This window comes from Miscanthus floridulus, chromosome 17, assembly GCF_019320115.1.
Source record: "Miscanthus floridulus cultivar M001 chromosome 17, ASM1932011v1, whole genome shotgun sequence".
Lineage (NCBI taxonomy): Eukaryota > Viridiplantae > Streptophyta > Magnoliopsida > Poales > Poaceae > Miscanthus > Miscanthus floridulus.
In genome coordinates, this window is record NC_089596.1 from 92,080,896 (window position 1) to 92,100,743 (window position 19,848).

The 19,848-nt window shown below is 50.2% G+C and overlaps 1 protein-coding gene and 1 pseudogene across 1 annotated transcript; one reads left to right on the plus strand and one right to left on the minus strand.

Annotated features, from left to right (window-relative positions):
• The first annotated feature begins 1,426 nt into the window (after positions 1-1,426).
• LOC136517485 (gamma-glutamyl hydrolase 1-like) lies at positions 1,427-13,980 on the plus strand. The gene is made up of 10 exons (XM_066511054.1): positions 1,427-2,096; positions 2,210-2,296; positions 2,467-2,556; positions 2,862-2,956; positions 3,682-3,742; positions 3,927-4,016; positions 13,074-13,136; positions 13,267-13,355; positions 13,518-13,604; positions 13,694-13,980. Exons 1-10 carry the CDS (start codon positions 1,458-1,460, stop codon positions 13,725-13,727), a joined length of 1,335 nt encoding a protein of 444 aa, XP_066367151.1. The 5' UTR covers positions 1,427-1,457; the 3' UTR covers positions 13,728-13,980.
• A 1,117-nt stretch (positions 13,981-15,097) lies between these two features.
• On the minus strand, positions 15,098-19,848 carry LOC136515976 (probable alpha,alpha-trehalose-phosphate synthase [UDP-forming] 7; annotated as a pseudogene).

The window sequence follows — 19,848 nt, forward strand, 5'->3', positions numbered from 1 at the left end:
AATATAGTAATTAATCTAACCCTAGAAACTAACCCTATAAAACTAATTAATCTAACCTAATGTATGACTACAAACTAAATATACTAATTAATCTAACCCTAAAAAACTAATTAATCTAACCCTAAAAAACTAACCATAATGTACGACTACAGACTAAATATACTAATTAATCTAACCCTAACCATATCTAACTAAACAAATTAAACTAACAAAATCTAAATAAACTAACTAAAAAACTAAAATCTAAATTTACAAAAAAAAGAACTTACCTGCACAGCGACGGGCGAGCAGGCGTTGGGCCAGCAGGCGGCGCGCGAGGCAGCCTGGGGGGTGGCGGCGTCCGACGGCGCCGCGGTGAGAGAGAGGGCGAGCGCGAGCGAGAGGGAAGGAGGAAGACGCGCTGGCTAGATATTTTAGGACCTATCGGCCAGCGGATAGCCGACAGGATCTTACCGGCCCCGCGCGACCGATAGGCCTATCAGCGCGATATGACCTACTTTGTCGTACGAGCCAGCCCACTCCGGAGTCTTATCGGCTGCTGGACGGCTGATAGGGTCTACATTTGCAATTAATCATTAAAAAATATTATTTAAAAAAAAACCTCAATCGGGAACGTTGCGCCGGCTGCAAGAATGCTCGCGCGATTGCACACCCCGCGAACACGGCTTCGACGACGGCGTCTTGCGGTCTGGGCGTCTGGCCCCTGACCGCCTGACGCACAGGCACGTAGGCAACGGGCGCGCCCCCGCGACGAAGCAGCACGGCCGCCGTCGCGAGCACCGTTGTAGCAACTACTACGGTGAGACCAAACGGACAGCAGAGGAATTTCCCCTGTTTCCTCCCATGAACGTGCTATGCACCTACAGTATTTTATCAAGAAGAGGAAGCGAGTACATAGTATTTTATCAGGCGCGTGAAGAAGAGCGAATTTAAATCTGAAAGTGATGTTTTTTAAGTATCATGAGTACAGCGTGATGAGCCAACAACTCCAAAGTCCCTGCAGCATGCGCCAAAGCACGGCGGATTGGACGAGATGGAGACGAGAGACGGACTGACAGAGTGTGATCGAAGTGAAGACTCAAGACCCTGATCGAGGCTTGTAAGCCCTTGTTTAGTTCCCAAACTCTCAATTTTCGTACTATGTAAAAAGAAGATTTCTTGTCACATCAAACTTGCGGTACATGCATGAAGTACTAAATATAGACGAAATCAAAAACTAATTGCACAGTTTACTTTAACTTTGCGAGACGAATCTTTTGAGCCTAATTAATCAATATGTGGACAATAATTCACAAATACAAACAAAATACTACAATTAAAAAAAAATTTACTGTGCAAAGTTTGCACCTTCGAACTAAACGCGCCCTAAACTGCAATCTCTCTACCTCTTTGACTTGCTCTCTCACCAGACAAGAGAAGAGCCGAGCTGGGCAGCTGGCAACGCCTCCCAAGTCCCAATGGAGTTGGAGTCTCCCAAGCTGCTCGCTTTCCTCCTCCTCGTCCTCCTCGCCGCCGCTGCCGTGCGCTCTTCGCCGACGCCGGAGGCCATCCAGCTGCCGAGCATGGCGGGGCACGCCCAGGCCTGCGCCGCCGCTGACGTCCGCTCTTCGCCGACGCCGGAGGCCGTCCAGCTGCCGAGCATTGCGGGGCACGCCCAGGCCTGCGCCGCCGCTGCCGTGCGCTCTTCGCCGACTCCGGAGGCCATCCAGCTGCCGAGCATGGCGGGGCACGCCCAGGCCTGCGCCGCCGCTGACGTCCGCTCTTCGCCGACGCCGGAGGCCGTCCAGCTGCCGAGCATTGCGGGGCACGCCCAGGCCTGCGCCGCCGCTGCCGTGCGCTCTTCGCCGACTCCGGAGGCCATCCGGCTGCCGAGTGCGGCGGGGCACGATCAGGCCTGCGCCGCCGCGCCGGCGGACCCCGCCGTGTACGACCGGCCGGTCATTGGCATCGTGACGCACCCGGGCGACGGCACTTACGAGAGGCACACCCACGGCCCTGGCTCCTACATCGCCGCCTCCTACGTCAAGTTCGTCCAGTCCGCCGGCGCCCGCGTCGTCCCGCTCCTCTACGACGAGCCCGAGGAGCGCCTCCTCGAGGTGCGTGCGTGCATCGGAAGCCGCCTACCATTTCTCTTTCGCTCTCGTCCTGCCTGAATATTCCCTGCACTGTTTGCTCATTCCTTTTGTTCTTTGCCCCCTTTTTCCTTCAGAAATTGGGTTTGGTGAATGGCGTGCTGTTTACTGGTGGATCACAGAAGAATGGTTCATATTTTGAGACTATCAAAAGAATTTTCCAGGTACATTATGAACATCGCTTCAGATTAATAGCTTGCTACATTTGCAAGAAATGATCTTCACTGCTAGTGTAATCCGTAGTTAATTGCATACGACACCACGTTTCAGTTTCACAACTTTGCATTAGCTATTTTAAGCCTCCATAAGATTATTCATGGCTTCCTTTCCTCAGTATGTTTTGGACAGGAATGATGCAGGAGATCCATTTCCTTTGCATGCCGAATGTCTAGGCTTTGAGCTTGTAAGCATGATTGTCAGCAAGGTGATTTTACTACTTTAGTTTTTTAAACCAGAAAACAAATCTCTCAAAGTCTAATCTAATTGCTGAAATATCATAATTATTATTCCTTGATCCTAATCAATTATTCTGTTTAAAAAATCAGTTGTCTTATACTCCTCAGTGAACGAGAACAGTGTTCAATTGGAAATTAGGAAGTATCTTTGTTCTTCTCTCTGTTATAAGTCACAGTAAAGCAATGTGCTGCAGTCTTCTATTCTTTGGAGAGGCCAAGTTCTTGTTCAGTTTGGACAAACTGAGCACTAAATGTTCTTTTACCATGGTACTAGGACCATAATATTTTGGAGTCATTCCACGCCTTGAATCAGCCATCTACTCTGCAGTTCCCCAATTATTCCTTTATCGAAGGGTCAGTGTTTCAAAGGTAGCTGCTGCAGGCTAAAGCATGCATTTTTCTTTTTGAATTTGCTACTAATTCCTGCGGATGTTTAGGCAGATATTTTTTTTTGTCGAGCCTGATAGTACTAGTAGATGATTGAAGTGAACTTTTTTTATTTACAGAGAAACTGCAGTTTAACTAAAAGGCAACGTATCAAGTGCAAACCAACCTCTTCGTGCAAACCGTGCAAACCAACTGCGGGGGAGAGGTGGGAGGGGGGATTTGCAAAAGTGTAAGACTTTTGCAAATCCCCCCTCCCACCTCTCCCCCGCAGTTGGTTTGCACGGTTTGCACGAAGAGGTTGGTTTGCACTAGATATGTTCCCTAACTAAAATGGCATGATTTGTTTCTGGTATAATTGTGTGTGTTTATTGCCATGTTGGGAAAACTCAACGGATAGAATATGCAACTGGTGTCTATTATGCATTTAGCTAGTTTCAGATTTCAGAGATGAATAATACGACATAACTATTACCTTGAAATGAATCCCTGCAGAACAGGGGATACACGATGACACAATCAAATACACACAAACAGAGTAGCCCGGAGTGGATGAAATGCCATCACTCTTACATGTTCTTGTCATTATCGAAAGATTCACTGTCCATGATCCTTTATTAATGCGCTTTAATGTTTTACATGTTCTTGTCATTAATTCCTAATCTTTCTTATGTAAGGCCTAAGTACTGAATGATGATTGAAATTCACAGGTTTAACCATGAACTCATCAAGAAACTGAGCACCGACTGCCTTGTCATGCAAAATCATGGAGTATGGCAACCTTGGCTCTGCTTACCTTTTTCTCTACACTACACAACACCAAACCAATTTTCATGTACTAATACCAATTCTTATGTGGATAGAAATTCTGAAAGGCATCTTTACACAGAACAATGGATCATTGTTACAAATACAAGTTCCTTAACATAGTTTTCTTTTTCTTTTTTGGTCAAAGTATGGTATATCACCAAAGAGATTGCAAGAAAATGTTGCATTATCAAGTTTCTTCAAGATTCTTACCACATCACCTGATGAAAATGGCAAGGTACAAAATGTCATGTTTATACTCCCAAGCACGGTAACACATCTCTCTTAGTCTTAAATGTCATTTTTTTAGACTTCTTTCTTTTATTTTTCATGTTCAGCTCGCTACAGACACCTACCCCTCCCCCGCGCGCCGCCCCCATGGCGACCGAGATCCGCCGCCGCCAGCCACTCCCCACCCTCCCCAACCGGCCAAATCCCAGCCTCGCCCTGTGGTGCATCCCGCCGTACAGCTCCCGCCGCAAGCTCGCAGGTGCAGCTCCCCACTCAGCTGCGCTCCGAGGCCAGCCCGCCGGCGACCCAGATGCAGCGTCCCAGGCTAAAATCAATAATAGTCGGATCCCTCGCGCTGCCTACGGATTTGCCGTCGCCTCCATGCTCTGACCGGAAGGTACGCTTCTCCTTTGCTCCTGCAACAACCACCATCCACCATTACTCCCCCTCCCACCCACCTCCCACAAGATCCTGCCTCAAATCCACGGCAGTCAATGCAACTGAGGGCGGATCCAGCCAGCCCGCTGTGGAAGAAGATGGATCTCATTCACGACGCCGTCCGGAATCGTCTACAACTGGAAGAAATCCTTGCGCCCCCTCCCGAGACACCGGCCACGCGCAAGAAGTCAAGGCCACTGCTACTAGAAGGAATTACTCCGACCTGTCTGCGTCGCCAGCTGCTGTAGATGAAGATGGTTGGGCCAAGGTCCTGCCGAGTCACTGGTGGCGCCGCCCAGAGTACAAGGCGCTGATGTCCTCAAAGCGCCCAACCACCAGCGCCACCGGGACTCGCCCTGCTTCAATCCCTGCAGAACTCAGAGACAGATGCCTCCGTTGCTTGGCCAGAGGGCATTTTGCTGCAACCTGCAGGGAGCCTGTCCGTTGCCTTCGGTGTGGTCGCCTCAGCCATAAAGCCCGGGAGTGCCGGGGCAAGGAGGAGCTTCACCACACTGCGCCCACTGCTTCAGCTCACACGCTGCCTCCACCACCAGCGACAGACATCCTCAACTTCCCCCCACTTGCTCGCCCAACAATGGTAGGGATGGGGGACCTGGCACTGCGCCCGACAGAGACGGTGGCGGTCGCGGCCATGACAACCGCGATGGAGAAGGAACTCGCACGACTGCCGGAGTGCGCGATGGTGGCATGCCTCTCCCAGGATCAGGATGACATCCGGCCAGAGGTCATCAAGCACGGCATCTGCTCCCGCGGTCCCGCCTTGGGGTGCTCGAGGACGACGTCATGGTGGTGCGGCATTGCCCAGAGGACTTCCTCATCAGCTTCACATACCCACATCACAGGGACATGGCTATGGCTCTAAGGAGGCTTCCCATTGGCAGCCTCGACGTCCGCATCAAGCCGTGGCGCGCGCTAGCGCATGGTAACCACTGTGACCTCCACCACCACGTCCGCCTCTGCTTGGAAGGCATCCCTGCCTACGCCTGGAACGACAACATCGCCAAGCGGGCGGTGGCCAGGGCCTGCGACTTCGACTACGTCGAGCCAAAGTCCCTGCGGCGTGACGACATGAGAGCCCTGTGCCTGTGGGCTTGGACGTACGACCCAGCAGACATACCCAAGTTCACTTGGCTGACCATAACAGGTAATACTGTTCGGGTTCATAACGGCGCTGTTCCTCCACGGGGACGTCGTGGTCTCACTTTCAGGGTCATCGTTCACCTGGACTTGGTGGAGGCACCATCGGATGAGCACGGCAGAACAGCTACAAAAAAGCACACCTGGCGTTACGGAGTCGTCGACGCCGAGCGCGCCCCGCGCGTCAGGCGGGATCCTCCTCCAGCAGACGCCACCGGGACACGGCGCAGGAACGACGACGACGATGGCCGCGGTCGCCGTGGCGGCTCCTGTGGCAGCTGGGGTTCCAATTTTCCCCGACCTTCGGGGAAGGAGCAGGAGCGGGAGCGCTCGGAGTCGCGTCATGGCCGGCGACACGACAGGAGCTCCACGAACGGCGGCGGCCGCCGCCACGAGGCCCCCGACGCGGCGCCCCAGGAGGACCCCTTGGCTGCTGCAACTGCGGGTCAGCTGTCGCCCCCTCTCCCGCACACCATCCAGCTGAAGGCCCTGGATGAGGGACTCTCCAACAACTTTGATGATGGCAAACAGGGCCTGCATGGACAGGACGCCGGGATCATAAACAACCATCAGGACGCGCCTCTAGAGAAAAACTCTGCAGGCAACACCTCAGCCCCGTCGAACGCGCGCTTGTCGGGGCCAACTGACGACTACAGCAACGACAACAGATCGCCGCACCCGCCTGCCTCTCCATGCCATGCAAGTGTCAGTGACAATGCAGTGTCTGAACTTACCCCTCATATGTCTCCTAGGGAACTGCAGCAGCCTCCGGCCAACATGGAGACCACTGGGAAAGCGACCCCCACCGTGCTAAACCAACAAATGCAAGCCGCCGAGAGCATGGAAACTCACACAGCAACGACTACCCCTGTTCTACTACAGCAGATGCACACTGGTGCGCCTAATGGGAGGCAAGCATCTGACATCACCAGCGCGCCCCATGTTCCCAATGGAACCTGCCTACGTTTCCGCCCTGGCTGTGTCTATCGCAGACGAACTAGGGAGGCCCCAACGCACCCAGTAGATGATCACGTCGAGCCTCCAACTCCCTCACAGCCGCCTGTGGAACCCAACGCCGTCGACTTCGTCGCCTCCCTGATGCAGCCCCCTGCACAGCCACTGCTGCAGGACTGCACGGCCCGGCTCGTACCAGTGTAAACGTGATTAGAGTACCTTGACATTCATATCTTGTACAGGTGTAAATATAGCCGGAGTGGCATGCAGCGAACCACACAGGCAAGATTACAGGCACAATCAATCAAGGGTAGCCTACCATAAATACAGGTACAATCAATCAAGGGTAGCCTACCATAAATACATCAGCCTACTATAATTACATTGTGCTAACATCCCCCGCAGTCAGAACGGGAGCACAACGAACGTTCAGGCTAGATCGAAACTCCTGAAACACAAAGGTTGGGAGACCCTTGGTGAAAACGTCGGCGTACTGAGATGTCGTTGGGATATGAAGAACCCGAACTTGGCCAAGGGCGACTCGCTCCCGAACAAAATGGAGATCAATCTTAACATGCTTCGTGCGCTGATGCTGGACTGGGTTGGTGGAGAGGTGGACAGCACTAATGTTATCACAATAGACCAACGTGGCTCGGCGAGGTGGGTGGCGAAGCTCCATGAGTAACTGACGCAGCCAAGAAGCTTCAGCGACATCATTTGCCACAGCGAGATACTTGGCCTCTGCACTCGACCGAGAGACTGTGTGTTGACGCTTGGAGGACCAGGACACCAGATTATCCCCGAGGAACACTGCATAGCCAGAGGTCGATCGACGAGTGTCGGGGCAGCCGGCCCAGTCAGCATCAATATAGACAACAAGCTCAGCAGGTGACGAGGGGAGCAGAGTCAAGCCAAGTGACAGAGTGCCCTGTAAGTAGCGTAAGATCCATTTGAGTGCAGCAAGGTGTGGCTCTCGAGGATCATGCATATAGAGACAGATCTGCTGGACAGCATAGGCAATGTCTGGACGAGTGAATGTCAGATACTGGAGAGCACCAGCTAAATTGCGGTAGTGTGTGGAGTCAGCAACTGGAGGACCATCTGCAGACAATTTGGAGTGCAGGCCGACGGGGGTGCTGCAAGGCTTGCAAGCACTCATCCCGGCGCGCTCCAAAATATCCAGAGTATACTGCCGCTGAGAGAGGAGTAAACCGTCGTCACAGTGTGCGACGGAAACACCTAGAAAATGATGAAGCTGGCCCATGCCTGTCATAGCAAACTCACGCTGTAAGGCGGCAATGATATGTTGAAGAAACCCAACTGAGGAGGCAGTGAGAACAATGTCATCAACATATAATAGCAGATAGGCGGTGTCGGAGCCCCGATGATATGTAAACAACGAAGTATCTGACTTGGCCTCAACAAACCCAAGGGACAGGAGGTGTGTGGCAAACCTGGTATGCCAAGCACGAGGAGCCTGCTTCAGACCATAAAGAGATTTGTTGAGTCGACAGACAAAATCCGGACGGGACGAGTCAATGAAACCGGAAGGTTGGACACAGTAGACTGTGTCTGTCAGAGTGCCATGTAAAAACGCATTCTTGACATCAAGCTTATGAATGGGCCAATGCTGAGAGATGGCCAGGGACAGAACCACCCGAACTGTCGCTGGCTTGACCACTGGACTGAAAGTTTCGTCATAATCAATACCGGGGCGCTGTGTGAAACCCCGTAGAACCCAGCGAGCCTTGTAGCGATCAAGAGAACCATCGGCGAGCAGCTTATGACGATAAATCCACTTGCCGGTTACCAGATTGACGCCAGGGGGCCGAGGAACAAGACTCCAGGTGTCATTGGCGAGAAGTGCATCATACTCAGCTTGCATAGCAGCACGCCAATTGGGATCTGACAGAGCATCCCGAACAGAGCGCGGCAATGGCGACATGGGCACAGCGTGGAGGTTTAGACGATCCATGGGCTGCGCAATGCCAGCCTTGCCACGCGTGCGCATGGAATGCACATTGGTGACCGAGGTGATGGAGATTGTCCTGGTGGCAGCAGTGCGGCCGGTGCCGCTGGCAACAACCTGTGCACGAGCGTCAGGGGCAGCAGAAGCGGCAGCACTCGGAGGCGCCGTGGAGGACGAGGCGCCAGCGCGGCTGGCAACAGCCTGTGCGGGATGCACAGGGGCAGTAGCGCTGGTCGGCTGGGGCAGCACGGTAGAACTGGGCAGTAGTGGCCCAGGCGACTGCAGCACAGGGGCATGCTCCAGAGTGGCTACAGGACCATGCACTTGCACAGGGCCATGCACCGATGGTGATGAACCTGCAGGTGCGGCTACAGGGCCACGCGCGTGCACAGGGCCATGCCCAGCATGCGGCACGGCGGCAGCTGACGGTGGAAGACCTGCAAGCACAGCACGGGCTCCAGGGAAGGGAGCGGTAAAATCATGTTCATCAACTAAAAAATCCAGGGCGGAGGATGCCATGGGCGTGGTGGACATGGCAGAGAAAGGAAAAAAAGATTCATAAAAAACGACATGTCGAGAGATGAGAATGCGATTGGATTGGAGTTCAAGACACCGATAGCCCTTGTGTTCCGAGGAATACCCAAGGAAACACATAAAGAGGAACGGGGGGCGAGTTTGTGAGGTGTCGTGGATGACGTGTTGGGATTGCAGGCACAACCGAAAACCCGAAGATGGGCGTAAGAGGGCTGAGTGGAATAAAGAGAGGTGTGAGGGGTCGAAAAAGCGAGGGTTTTAGTGGGGAGCCGGTTCACAAGATATGTCGCAGTGTGAAGGGCCTCAACCCAGTAAACCGGAGGGAGGCTCGCCTGAAACAAAAGGGAACGCAGAATGTTATTGATGGTGCGAATAGAACGTTCCGCTTTTCCATTTTGTTGGGATGTATATGGACACGACATGCGGAGTGCAACACCGTTGGAGAGGAAGAACGGGCGGGCCCGAGAATTGTCGAATTCTTGGCCATTGTCGCACTGGACGCTCTTGATGGTGGTGCCGAACTGCGTGCGAATATGAGCAAAAAAATTAGAAAGAACAGAAAAAGTCTCGGATTTGAGGCAAAGAGGAAAGGTCCACATGTAGTGTGAGCAGTCATCAAGAATAACAAGGTAATACTTATAGCCTGACACACTAACAATAGGAGATGTCCAGAGATCACAGTGTATTAAATCAAAATTATGAACAGCCCGAGAGCTGGAGGAACTGAAAGGAAGACGCACATGACGACCAAGTTGGCACGTATGACATATGTGGTCTAGATCATCCTTATTACAAGAAATAACACTGGAACTGATAAGTTTGGACAGAGCTTCACGCCCAAGATGTGTAAACGTGATTAGAATACCTTGACATTCATATCTTCTACAGGTGTACATATAGCCGGGGTGGCATGCAGCCAACCACATAGGCAAGATTACAGGCACAATCAATCAAGGGTAGCCTATCATAAATACAGGCACAATCAATCAAGGGTAGCCTACCATAAATACATCAGCCTACTATAATTACGTTGTGCTAACACCCAGCAACCAGAGGCAAGAAGCAGGTGCCACCTACCAGGCCAAAGAGCGCGCGGATTGCGGCGCTATCCTGGCCCAAAGGCGACGCACAGACCAAGGCTCGCCATGTCCTCATGAAGCGCCTGGGGATCCTGCAGGATGACGAACAACCTTCAGACGATCATATGCTGCGCTACTTCTCCATGTTCAGGGGGCCACTAACCACTAATGTGGTTAAGGCACTCACTGCTCTTGGTGGTCTGGAAGACCTTGCCTGAAGCCTTGCTGCTGCTCTGTGTTCACCTGGGTTTAAATCCAAATTTTATGGCTCAACGTAACTGCCGAATATTAAACTGGAATGTGCGGGGACTCAACGATGGTGCACGGCGCGACTCGGTTAGTGAACTTGTTCGCGAGACTGCCTCCACTATTGTTTGCCTGCAAGAGACAAAACTTCAGGTGGTTGATGATGGTGTAGTCAGACGCACGTTAGGCCAACACTTTGTGAGCAACTATGCTGTTTTGCCGGCCGCCCAAACTAGGGGTGGCATCCTACTTGCTGTGGCTGAGAACTACTTTGCACTTTCAGACGTACATCTAACCACCAATGCCATTACCGCAGCGATCTCCATGAGAGCTGATGACAATAAATGGCAGATTACTGTAGTCTACGGGCCACAAGGTGATGATGCAAAATTACAATTCCTGCAGGAGCTAAAGAACATCCCCCGACCTGATCATGGTAGATGGCTAATCCTCGGTGACTTCAACCTTATATACCAAGCAGAAGACAAGAATAACACAAACCTAAACAGAAGGTTGATGGGATCCTTCAAAGCAACAATTGACTGCCTCCTTCTGAAAGAGATCCGTCTGAATGGACGTCGCTTTACCTGGAGCAATGAGCAAGATGCCCCAACTCTCACTAGAATTGACAGGCTCCTCTGCACAGCGGAATGGGAGCTTCTTTTCCCGGCATGTTTTCTGCATTCTTTGTCGTCTCTTATGTCGGACCATACTCCTCTTCTCTTGCAAGGGGAGCTGCAACACTTCCAGAACTCCTACTTCCGCTTCGAAAATTTTTGCACAAGGATGGAAGGCTTCCAGGAACTGGTACAGGATACTTGGAACAAACCAGTGGCCTCTACCCAACCACTCAAGCGCCTCCACATCAAGCTATCCCGGGTCGCCAAAGCTATCAAGCGATGGCGCAAAGAAAAAATTGGAGATATAAGGCTGCAACTTGCCATCGTCAAGGAAATTCTACTCCAACTAGAGGCGGCACAAGAGCATAGACCCCTCACCCAAGAAAAGCTTAATTTAAGGCGTTGGCTAAAAATTCGCAGCGTGGGCTTGGCAGCGATAGAAAAATCAAGGATAAGACAAAAATCTTTCCTTGCCGCTACCTTGGGCTGCAGCTACATGTGAGGCCTCTACAAAAAGTGCACGTCCAGCCTCTCATAGATCGCATTGGCCAAAGATTACCAAGCTGGAAGGGCAAACTTCTAAACAAAGCAGGGCGGCTAACGTTGGTCACTTCAGTACTCTCCTCTATGCCTACGTGCCACCTCACTGTCTTCCCGCTCACCACCTGGGCCAAGAAGTAAATTGACAAAATTCGTAGGTCCTTTCTATGGAAGGGAGAGGAGAATGCAAATGGAGGTCACTGTCTTGTCAACTGGCCGTCAGTTTCCAAGCCAAAAGCCTTGGGGGGCCTAGGGGTGCCGGAGTTGGACAAATTCGGGAGAGCATTGCGACTGCGATGGCTATGGCAGGAATGGACAGACCCCTCCAAGACGTGGGCTGGATTCGAAGTCCCTTGCAAACTGGTTGACAAACTGCTCTTCAATGCCTCAACCATTGTCACGGTCGGAGATGGTATGAAAACACAGTTCTGGCACCACAGCTGGGTAGATGGAGAAGCTCCTAGGAACCTAGCGCCACATCTCTTTGAGTTGGTTAGAAGGAAGAACAGATCTGTACAGCAAGAACTCCACAACCAGGCCTGGATTCGGGCACTTTGGGGTAGAATCACAACGACCACCCATGTGGAGGAATTCGTATCCCTCTGGATCAGATTGCAGAACATTCAGCTGCAGCCGGGAATGCAAGACTCCGTTGTCTGGAAATGGACGCCTGATGGAAAATACTCGACTCGCTCGGCATACCAAATTCAGTTCCAGGTGAACTTCAGAAAATTCCGTCCAGACCTTATTTGGAAAGCGCACACAGAAAATAAATGCAAGTTCTTTGCATGGATCCTTATCCAGAACAAAATCCTCATGGCAGATAATTTGCAACTAAGAAATTGGCCTCATCAAGATCACTGCATCATGTGCAATGGGCCATTGGAATCCGGCCTTCACCTCTGCCTGCTATGCCCTTTTGCTGCAGAGGTCTGGAGCCTTGTGTTGCCATGGGAGCACTTTGACATAGACTTAATCCAGCCTCAGACCCAACCAACAGAAATAAGAGCATGGTGGGAAGAAGCGGTACCCAAAGTCCCAACGGAGCGACGACGACACTTCAACGGGGTGTTGATTTACACGATGTGGAACATTTGGAAGGAAAGAAACAGAAGGATTTTCCAAGGCATGGCTATGAATGCTCGACAAGTGGCCCTCAAAGCCAAGGAGGACATAGATACGCGCTCTAGGGTCCTTAGAAAACCCGACTTAGCCATTCTCTGTTTAACCCCCGTGGGGGATGTGCTGGGTGTCTTTTTTTTTTTTGTGTGTGCCCGGTGGGGCTTTCCGATTTTCCTAACCTTCCTGTACATATCAATTTCTTTCCTTCCTTAATTGAGAGGCAGAGCTCCTGTCATGTTTTCCAAAAAAAATGTCATTTTTCACATAACCCATGTAGGAGGTGTTCAGTGGTATATGTAGAACAGTTTTGATGAACTTGAAAACTCTTCCTTGAGTGATTGATCTGGGTAAATGCTCACGAATTCTTCCACTGCACAAGCTGATATTCTTGTTTGTCAAGACAGGTCTATGTATCAACTGTACAAGCAAAGAATTATCCAATCACCTGCACGCAGTGGCATCCTGAGGTATGCAAATTTTTCTAATAATTTTTATAGGGAGTTCCACAATCGTATGGATGATGCATCAGACTGCCTCAGAAAAAATGGTTTAAAATAATGGATTTATAGCTTATAAGTTTGCCCTCGCTTAATGTAGAAAACCATTTTTGAGTGGGGGGAGCCGATGACTCCACACAGTGAAGATGCAGTACAGGTGACTCAACATTTTGCCAATTATTTTGTCAGGTTTGTGGTTCTCACCTTTTATTTCTACATTCAACTTGGCACTGCATTATCTAGCAATTTGTAGATCTGCTGACCATTTTTACCATTCTCTGATGGAAATCACACCACAAATTACCTATGTACCTCATCTCACTTTTCACCTTTTGCTCTGACGTGAATCAGCCAAGCTCGCAAGTCCCTGAACAGGGCTCCCGCGGACAAGGTGCTGAACAACCTAATTGACAACTACACCCCCAGATTTGGAACCTCGTGAGCATCTATGTTTCTGTACACTGCAACTGCTTCCATCTGTATCCTCCTCCAAATATTAGCTAAATTTGTGCATGGATTATTTGTAGGAAATCTTTTGACGAGGTGTATAGCTTCTCCTGAGATGGTATCGGATTCCACAGCATCGCATTGCTATTGTTGTTGTACTGTTAGTGTATTGATCCTACATGGAACTGTGAAGGTTTTCCTTTCTGTTATTCGTACACTTGCCTCCTCAGAGACCTCCCTAATTGTTACTAATAATTGGTATAAACTGTTCAAACGATTTTCTTGTTTTGTCAGAAAACATGTGGCATTATATAGAAAACACAAAAACCGTAGCTGCATGTTGCTTGATTTTTAACTACTACCTGAAAGATTTCACACTTCCAATGGCAAAGTTTTTTAGCGGTGATCTTCGTGCAGAGCTTCACTGAATCTCTGTTGTAAACCTTGTGGTGAGCTGGTGACTATTTAGCAGTGCTGCTGTGGTAATGTTCGAACAAGGTTGTGCGCCATGTTGGGGCTTGTCTTCTCTCAATCTTCTCTTCACTCGAGTTCATACCCCCAGAAGCACCTCGTCAAGAAGGCATAAATAAGTCCACACCTGTATTTTTCCTTTAATTCGTTAACAAGCCTAGAAACACAAAACATACTCAGAAAAAATGAGACTAATGTTAGACGTCTGACACATAATTTATGAATATGAATAAATATCCCATTAGACAGTACTAGAAAACATATAAAGCGAGTGCCGAGAAACCCCTCCTACAGTTGCCCGCGCTCGAGCAGGTGACTGGTTACCAGTGTACCACTTCAAAAGGATACTTTAGATAAATAAGGAAGACCATTCTTAACAGGTCACCCTATATATAATATAAATAAAAAGAGCAATAAAATTACGCACAGATCCGAACATGGTTCATCAAACATCAAATACTAAGTAAAATGTTGTCAAATGATCATCATCATTGTCAAAGGGCCATCGACCACAACAGCCAGTTGAGCACTGGAGCATTCTTGCAAAAACAAGATAAAACAGTGCACCAAACCGTACTGTTTGGCAGAAACTTTCCTATGACAAAGCAACAGAAAATAGTTTGAAGTATCACTGACAGTAGCAACCATAACACACGGAATAAGATCCGTACTGATCATGTTTGATGATGACAACAACAAAAAAGTAGCCAGGTAAATAAAGATGATATATATGAGGCCATCAAATGATGAGATCAAGCAACATCCTTCAATTACCACACTATTACAATTCAAAACGAACAAATCACATGTTTTTCCTGATTAGACAATCTAGCTGTTAACAAAGTCAGCAAACACTGAACCAGGCGGCGACATGTGTCCTTTTGCAGGCTCTAACCAATGCATCACACTAAATCTTCAAAAAATAGGTGCATTTCACTAACTAGCTCCCTTACATTTCACCAACCACGTGTCTATTACATTTCATATTCCAATGAAGATGTCAATGCAGAAAGAAGTGGAGCGATGAAATTTGAAAGAACGTAAGGAATCAGCTATGGACAGATGAATTTCCTTGGCACCAACTGATCATGATGCCAGAACCAAGTGCAGAATGAGGCCATTGAAGCTGCTCATGTAATATATGCAGAATTAGGATTTTTGCTGGTTGGTTTTCATCACCAGCTCACCTGGACAACATACTATCATCTATAATGAATCAATTAGCTTGCTGATGTGTCATGCAAAGAATCTTTAGCCCTGCTGTCAAATGTTCCACAACTTCATATCCATCAACAAGAAAAACTTTGCAAGTCAATCATCATAGCATGTAGTTTCTGGGAGTTCAAGCCTAAGATCCTTCATCCCTTCTGTTACCAAGCTGTGGTGGTTCATCGCTGATATCTATGGCCGAGACAGATGTAGCCAAGTCATCCTCCAACTCTACTACAGGGTCAGGTTCCGAAGCATCTGCTAGCAAGCTCAGCATATTGACTACTTCAAATGTATCATCGAGGTAGAACCTGGCTTTGCTCGGTTTCTGCCCCACTACATGCAAATAGCGGTGTCTTTGGAGCAACAATGTTTCTCTTCATGACATCAGCTATATTTTCAAACATGCCCTCATCTGACCTGTCATCACCGATGCATAATACAAAATCTGCTTGCCGCCCTTTCTCCTTCATCAATGTAAGTATCTTCTCAGCTACAAGACCTTTGCTAACACCCTGCAGCAAAGGAAGATAATTTAAGAAATTAATAGTTGTGCATTAATCCATAAGTCGGAATGAAAAATCAGGAGAAGGCAGTATCATAAAAAAAAACATGGATGCTTGTTTTTCTGTTGAAGGCGCAAAAATCTGGCAATTCATCAGTAAAATAACAAGGAACCTTGTAGAAGGACTGGAAGCGATAAATATCAAACCTGAGGTTTCACTTCGACAATGAACTGGCCACTCTTAACTGCGACTGGTTCATTGGCTAGTATGCTTTCCAGGTGATCCAGCATCTCCTTGGCCTGGGTAGACCCAAAGCCTGGGTCAGCATCCTGATGATGCCATACCAAAGCAGTTTCTTTGGTCTCAATATAGGATCCATCAGTTGATTCTGTATAAAGATTCATCACTGGCTCCACCATTTGCATTCATCCAAAGTCTGAGGTATGGGTGCTCGATTGCCACCCTTCATCTCTCGTCCATCTACAGTGAAACATAACATTTCATCATCCACATTATTTTAAACAATTAAGAAAACAACCTAATGGAAATGCAGTATCTTAATATTCCAAGGTTAACATGAATAAAGGAACATAATATTTTCAGTTCTGACTCCGTTAGACCCACGTACTACAATTGCTGTGAGAAGGCAGCAAATAGTCAATCTAGTTAGCTGCTGAGCAATACACAAAACGTTCATGCTTGACATTTCTTGAGAGACACTAGCGCACTAAAAATATATTAGCTTAACAAACAAAAAGTTAGAAAAAACATTAAAATCTACTACTACTGCATCAAGTACATTCTAGCACCAAACAACAGATTGAACAATGCACATGTGAAAATTGTACCTTAAGAAGTAACCGTGTTCTGCTGCAATTCCAAGCTTTGGGCATGATGCAAACAATGATCCCAAGCTATCCCTACTTTGGGCATGATGCAAACAATGATCCCAAGCTATCCCTACTTCTCCCACTGACAATGAAAACAGTGTTATTGCTATCCGAACATAGGGTATTGATGATTCTCAATATTTTTGAACTTGGTTTCTTATCGATTGAAGTCTGTGGTACCAATGTACCATCATAATCAAGTAATATGACCCTACTTTTTGCTCTCTCATAAGACATGATGATTGTATCCAAATTGAGCTTTGTGAAATGTGGGTCTAGCGCCACCACCCTAAATCCAAACCCTAGTCCAATACCCCAGCATGGCTTCCTAAAGTGGTCCTTGCAGGCCCTCTCCAGATCCTGGACAAAGCTCTTTGACCAATATGCAACATCATGGGTGATGACATAGCGGTAATGTTTTCCATGCCACTCAGCTGCTTTTCTTGTTCTGACATTGAGATGGCCTCATTCAATGCCTCAGCAGTTGTTTCAACATTCCACGGGTTAACACGAATTGCACCACTCAATGAAGGCGAGTACCCAATGAACTCCGACACAACAAGCATGCTCTTCTTTGGTCCACTCACCTCTGGTGCAGATTCTGAGCCAGGTATCCCCTGCCGGCAGACAATGTACTCATAAGGCGTCAAGTTCATTCCATCCCTCACAGCCGTCACTACCACACATTCGGCTATTGTGTAATATGCAAGCCTCTCCGCACTTGACACATTGCGGTCAATGAAGACGACAGGGCTATACCCAGTCTGGCCGAACTCCCTGTTCATCCTGTCACAACTCTCGGATCTCAGCCTGGATGGCCTCCAGCTCCTTACCCTTCCCACGAGGAGGGTTGGCTATCTGCACCAACACAGCTCTCCCCTGCCACTTGGGATGCATCCTCAGCATATTCTCAAATGCAAGAAGCTTCAAATTGATCCCTTTAAAGATATATGTATCATCTACCCCAAGCAACACAGCTTTCCCCTGGAATCGCTGCCGCAGCTCAGCAACCTTGTCCTCCTTCTCAGGTAATCACAGCACCGATTGCAGTTGGCCCATATGGATTCCCATGGGCATGATCTTGATCCCAACAGTGCGGCCAAAGTACTCCAATCCAATGTATCCGCGCTTTGACTGGTACTCTAGACCAAGCATCCTACTGCAGCAAGAGAGGAAGTGCCTGGCATAATCAAAGGTGTGGAAGCCGATGAGATCGCAATTGAGCAGTCTCCGTATAACCTACTCCCGGGCAGGGAGTGTGCGGTAGATCTCCGACGAGGGAAACGGACTGTCGAGGGAGAAGCCGATCGGCGGTTGAAGTCGCGGGGGGGGGGGGGGGGGGGGGGGGGGGGGGGGGGGGGGGAGTAGCCCACGCATTTCCATTTATTTGGCTTATTTGGACCGGTACCGTTACGATTCTCATAACTTTAAGATGTACTATTAAAATTCACTTATTCTAAAATTTGTCATTATAATTCTTCTTCTACCTGATACTTGTCATTTTCTATGTCTTCCGGGTGTCTGGGCCCACTGTCAGGCCGTATACGTGTACACATCTTCCGTATGGACCAAAACACCCCCGGCGGCTTCTCTCCCTCCACCCACCGACGTGTGGGCCCCACACGTCAGATTCTCCTTCAACCTCCAGTAAACCCATCCACGCCGTCGGATCTCGTCCGCTGGGATCTGCCGTCGCCGGATCCATGCCGCTCGCCTCCTCAACCAGATCCGCTCGCCGTCGGGGAGGAGGGTGTCGGATCCACTGCCGGAAAGGAGGTGGGGGCCAGATCCGCCTCCGTGGACGAGGTGGGGCCGGATCCACCGCCGGGGACGAGGTGGGGGCCGGATCCACCGCCGGGGAGGAGGAGCGGGCCAGATCCACCGCTAGGGAGGAGGTTGGGGCCGGTTCCGCCACCAGGGAGGTGGAGCGGGCCGGATCCACCACCGTGGAGGAGGTGGCGGCCGGTTCCACTGTTGGGGCGGAGGAGGGAGCCGGATCCGCCGTCGAGGAGGAGGTGGCGGCCGGTTCCACCGCCGGGGAGGAGGGGGCCGGATCCGCTGCCGGGAAAGAGGTGGGGGCCGGATCCACCGCCGTGGACGAGGTGGGGGCCAGATCCACCGCCGGGGACGAGGTGGGGGCCGGATCCACCGCCGGGGATGAGGTGGGGCCGGATCCACCACCGGGGAGGAGGAGCGGACCGGATCCACCGCTGGGGGAAGAGGTTGGGGCCGGTTTCGCCGCGGAGGAGGTGGAGCAGGCCGGATCCACCACCGTGGAGGAGGTGGCGGCCGGTTCCACTGTCGGGGAGGAGGAAGGGGCCGGATCCGCCGCCGAGGAGGAGGTGGTGGCCGGTTCCACCGCCGGGGAGGAGGAGGGGGCCGGATCCGCCGCCAGGGAGGAGGTGGCGGCCGGATCCGCTCCCCCACGCGCGCCGCCGGGCGAGACGGGCCGCGCTCACTGCCGTGGTCAAGCCGCGCCGCCGTGGTTTGACGGAGGAAGGGCACCGCCATGGTGTGGGAACGAGGAGGAGCGCCGATGTGGTTGGAGGGAGAGGGAGGAGTGGCTGGTGTGTGTGAGAGAGAGGAGTGTGTGTGTGTGTGTGTGAGAGAGAGAGAGAGAGGCGTCGGTCGAGCTGAGGGAGGAGTGGCCGGTGTGTGATGGAGAATCTGATGTGTGGGGCCCACACGTCAGTGAGTGGAGGGAGAGAAGTAGCCGGGGGTGTTTTGGTCCATACGAAAGATGTGTACACGTATACGGTCTGACAGTGGGCCCAGACACCCGGAAGACATAGAAAATGGCAAGTAGCAGGTAGAAGAAGAATTGTAATGGCAAGTTTCAGAATAGGTGAATTTTAATGGTACATCTCAAAGTTCTGATAATTGTAATGGTACCCATCCATATATCCCTTTCCATTTCTATCCACAAGACCACAAGCAAAAACACACCTCCAAACAACAAACAAACAAACACTCCTGCTCCTGCACAGCAACAGCAATACAGCAGCGGCAGAAAGCAGAAAGCCAACAGCCACTCTAGTGTTAGTGTATGAGTAGGTTGTCATCTGATATGATGAGCAAGCAAAGCGAGGTTAACGGGGGCAATTAAGAGTGAGGTGCACGGTCCACCAACCAGACCTCAAACCTCATGGAGAGGCGCAT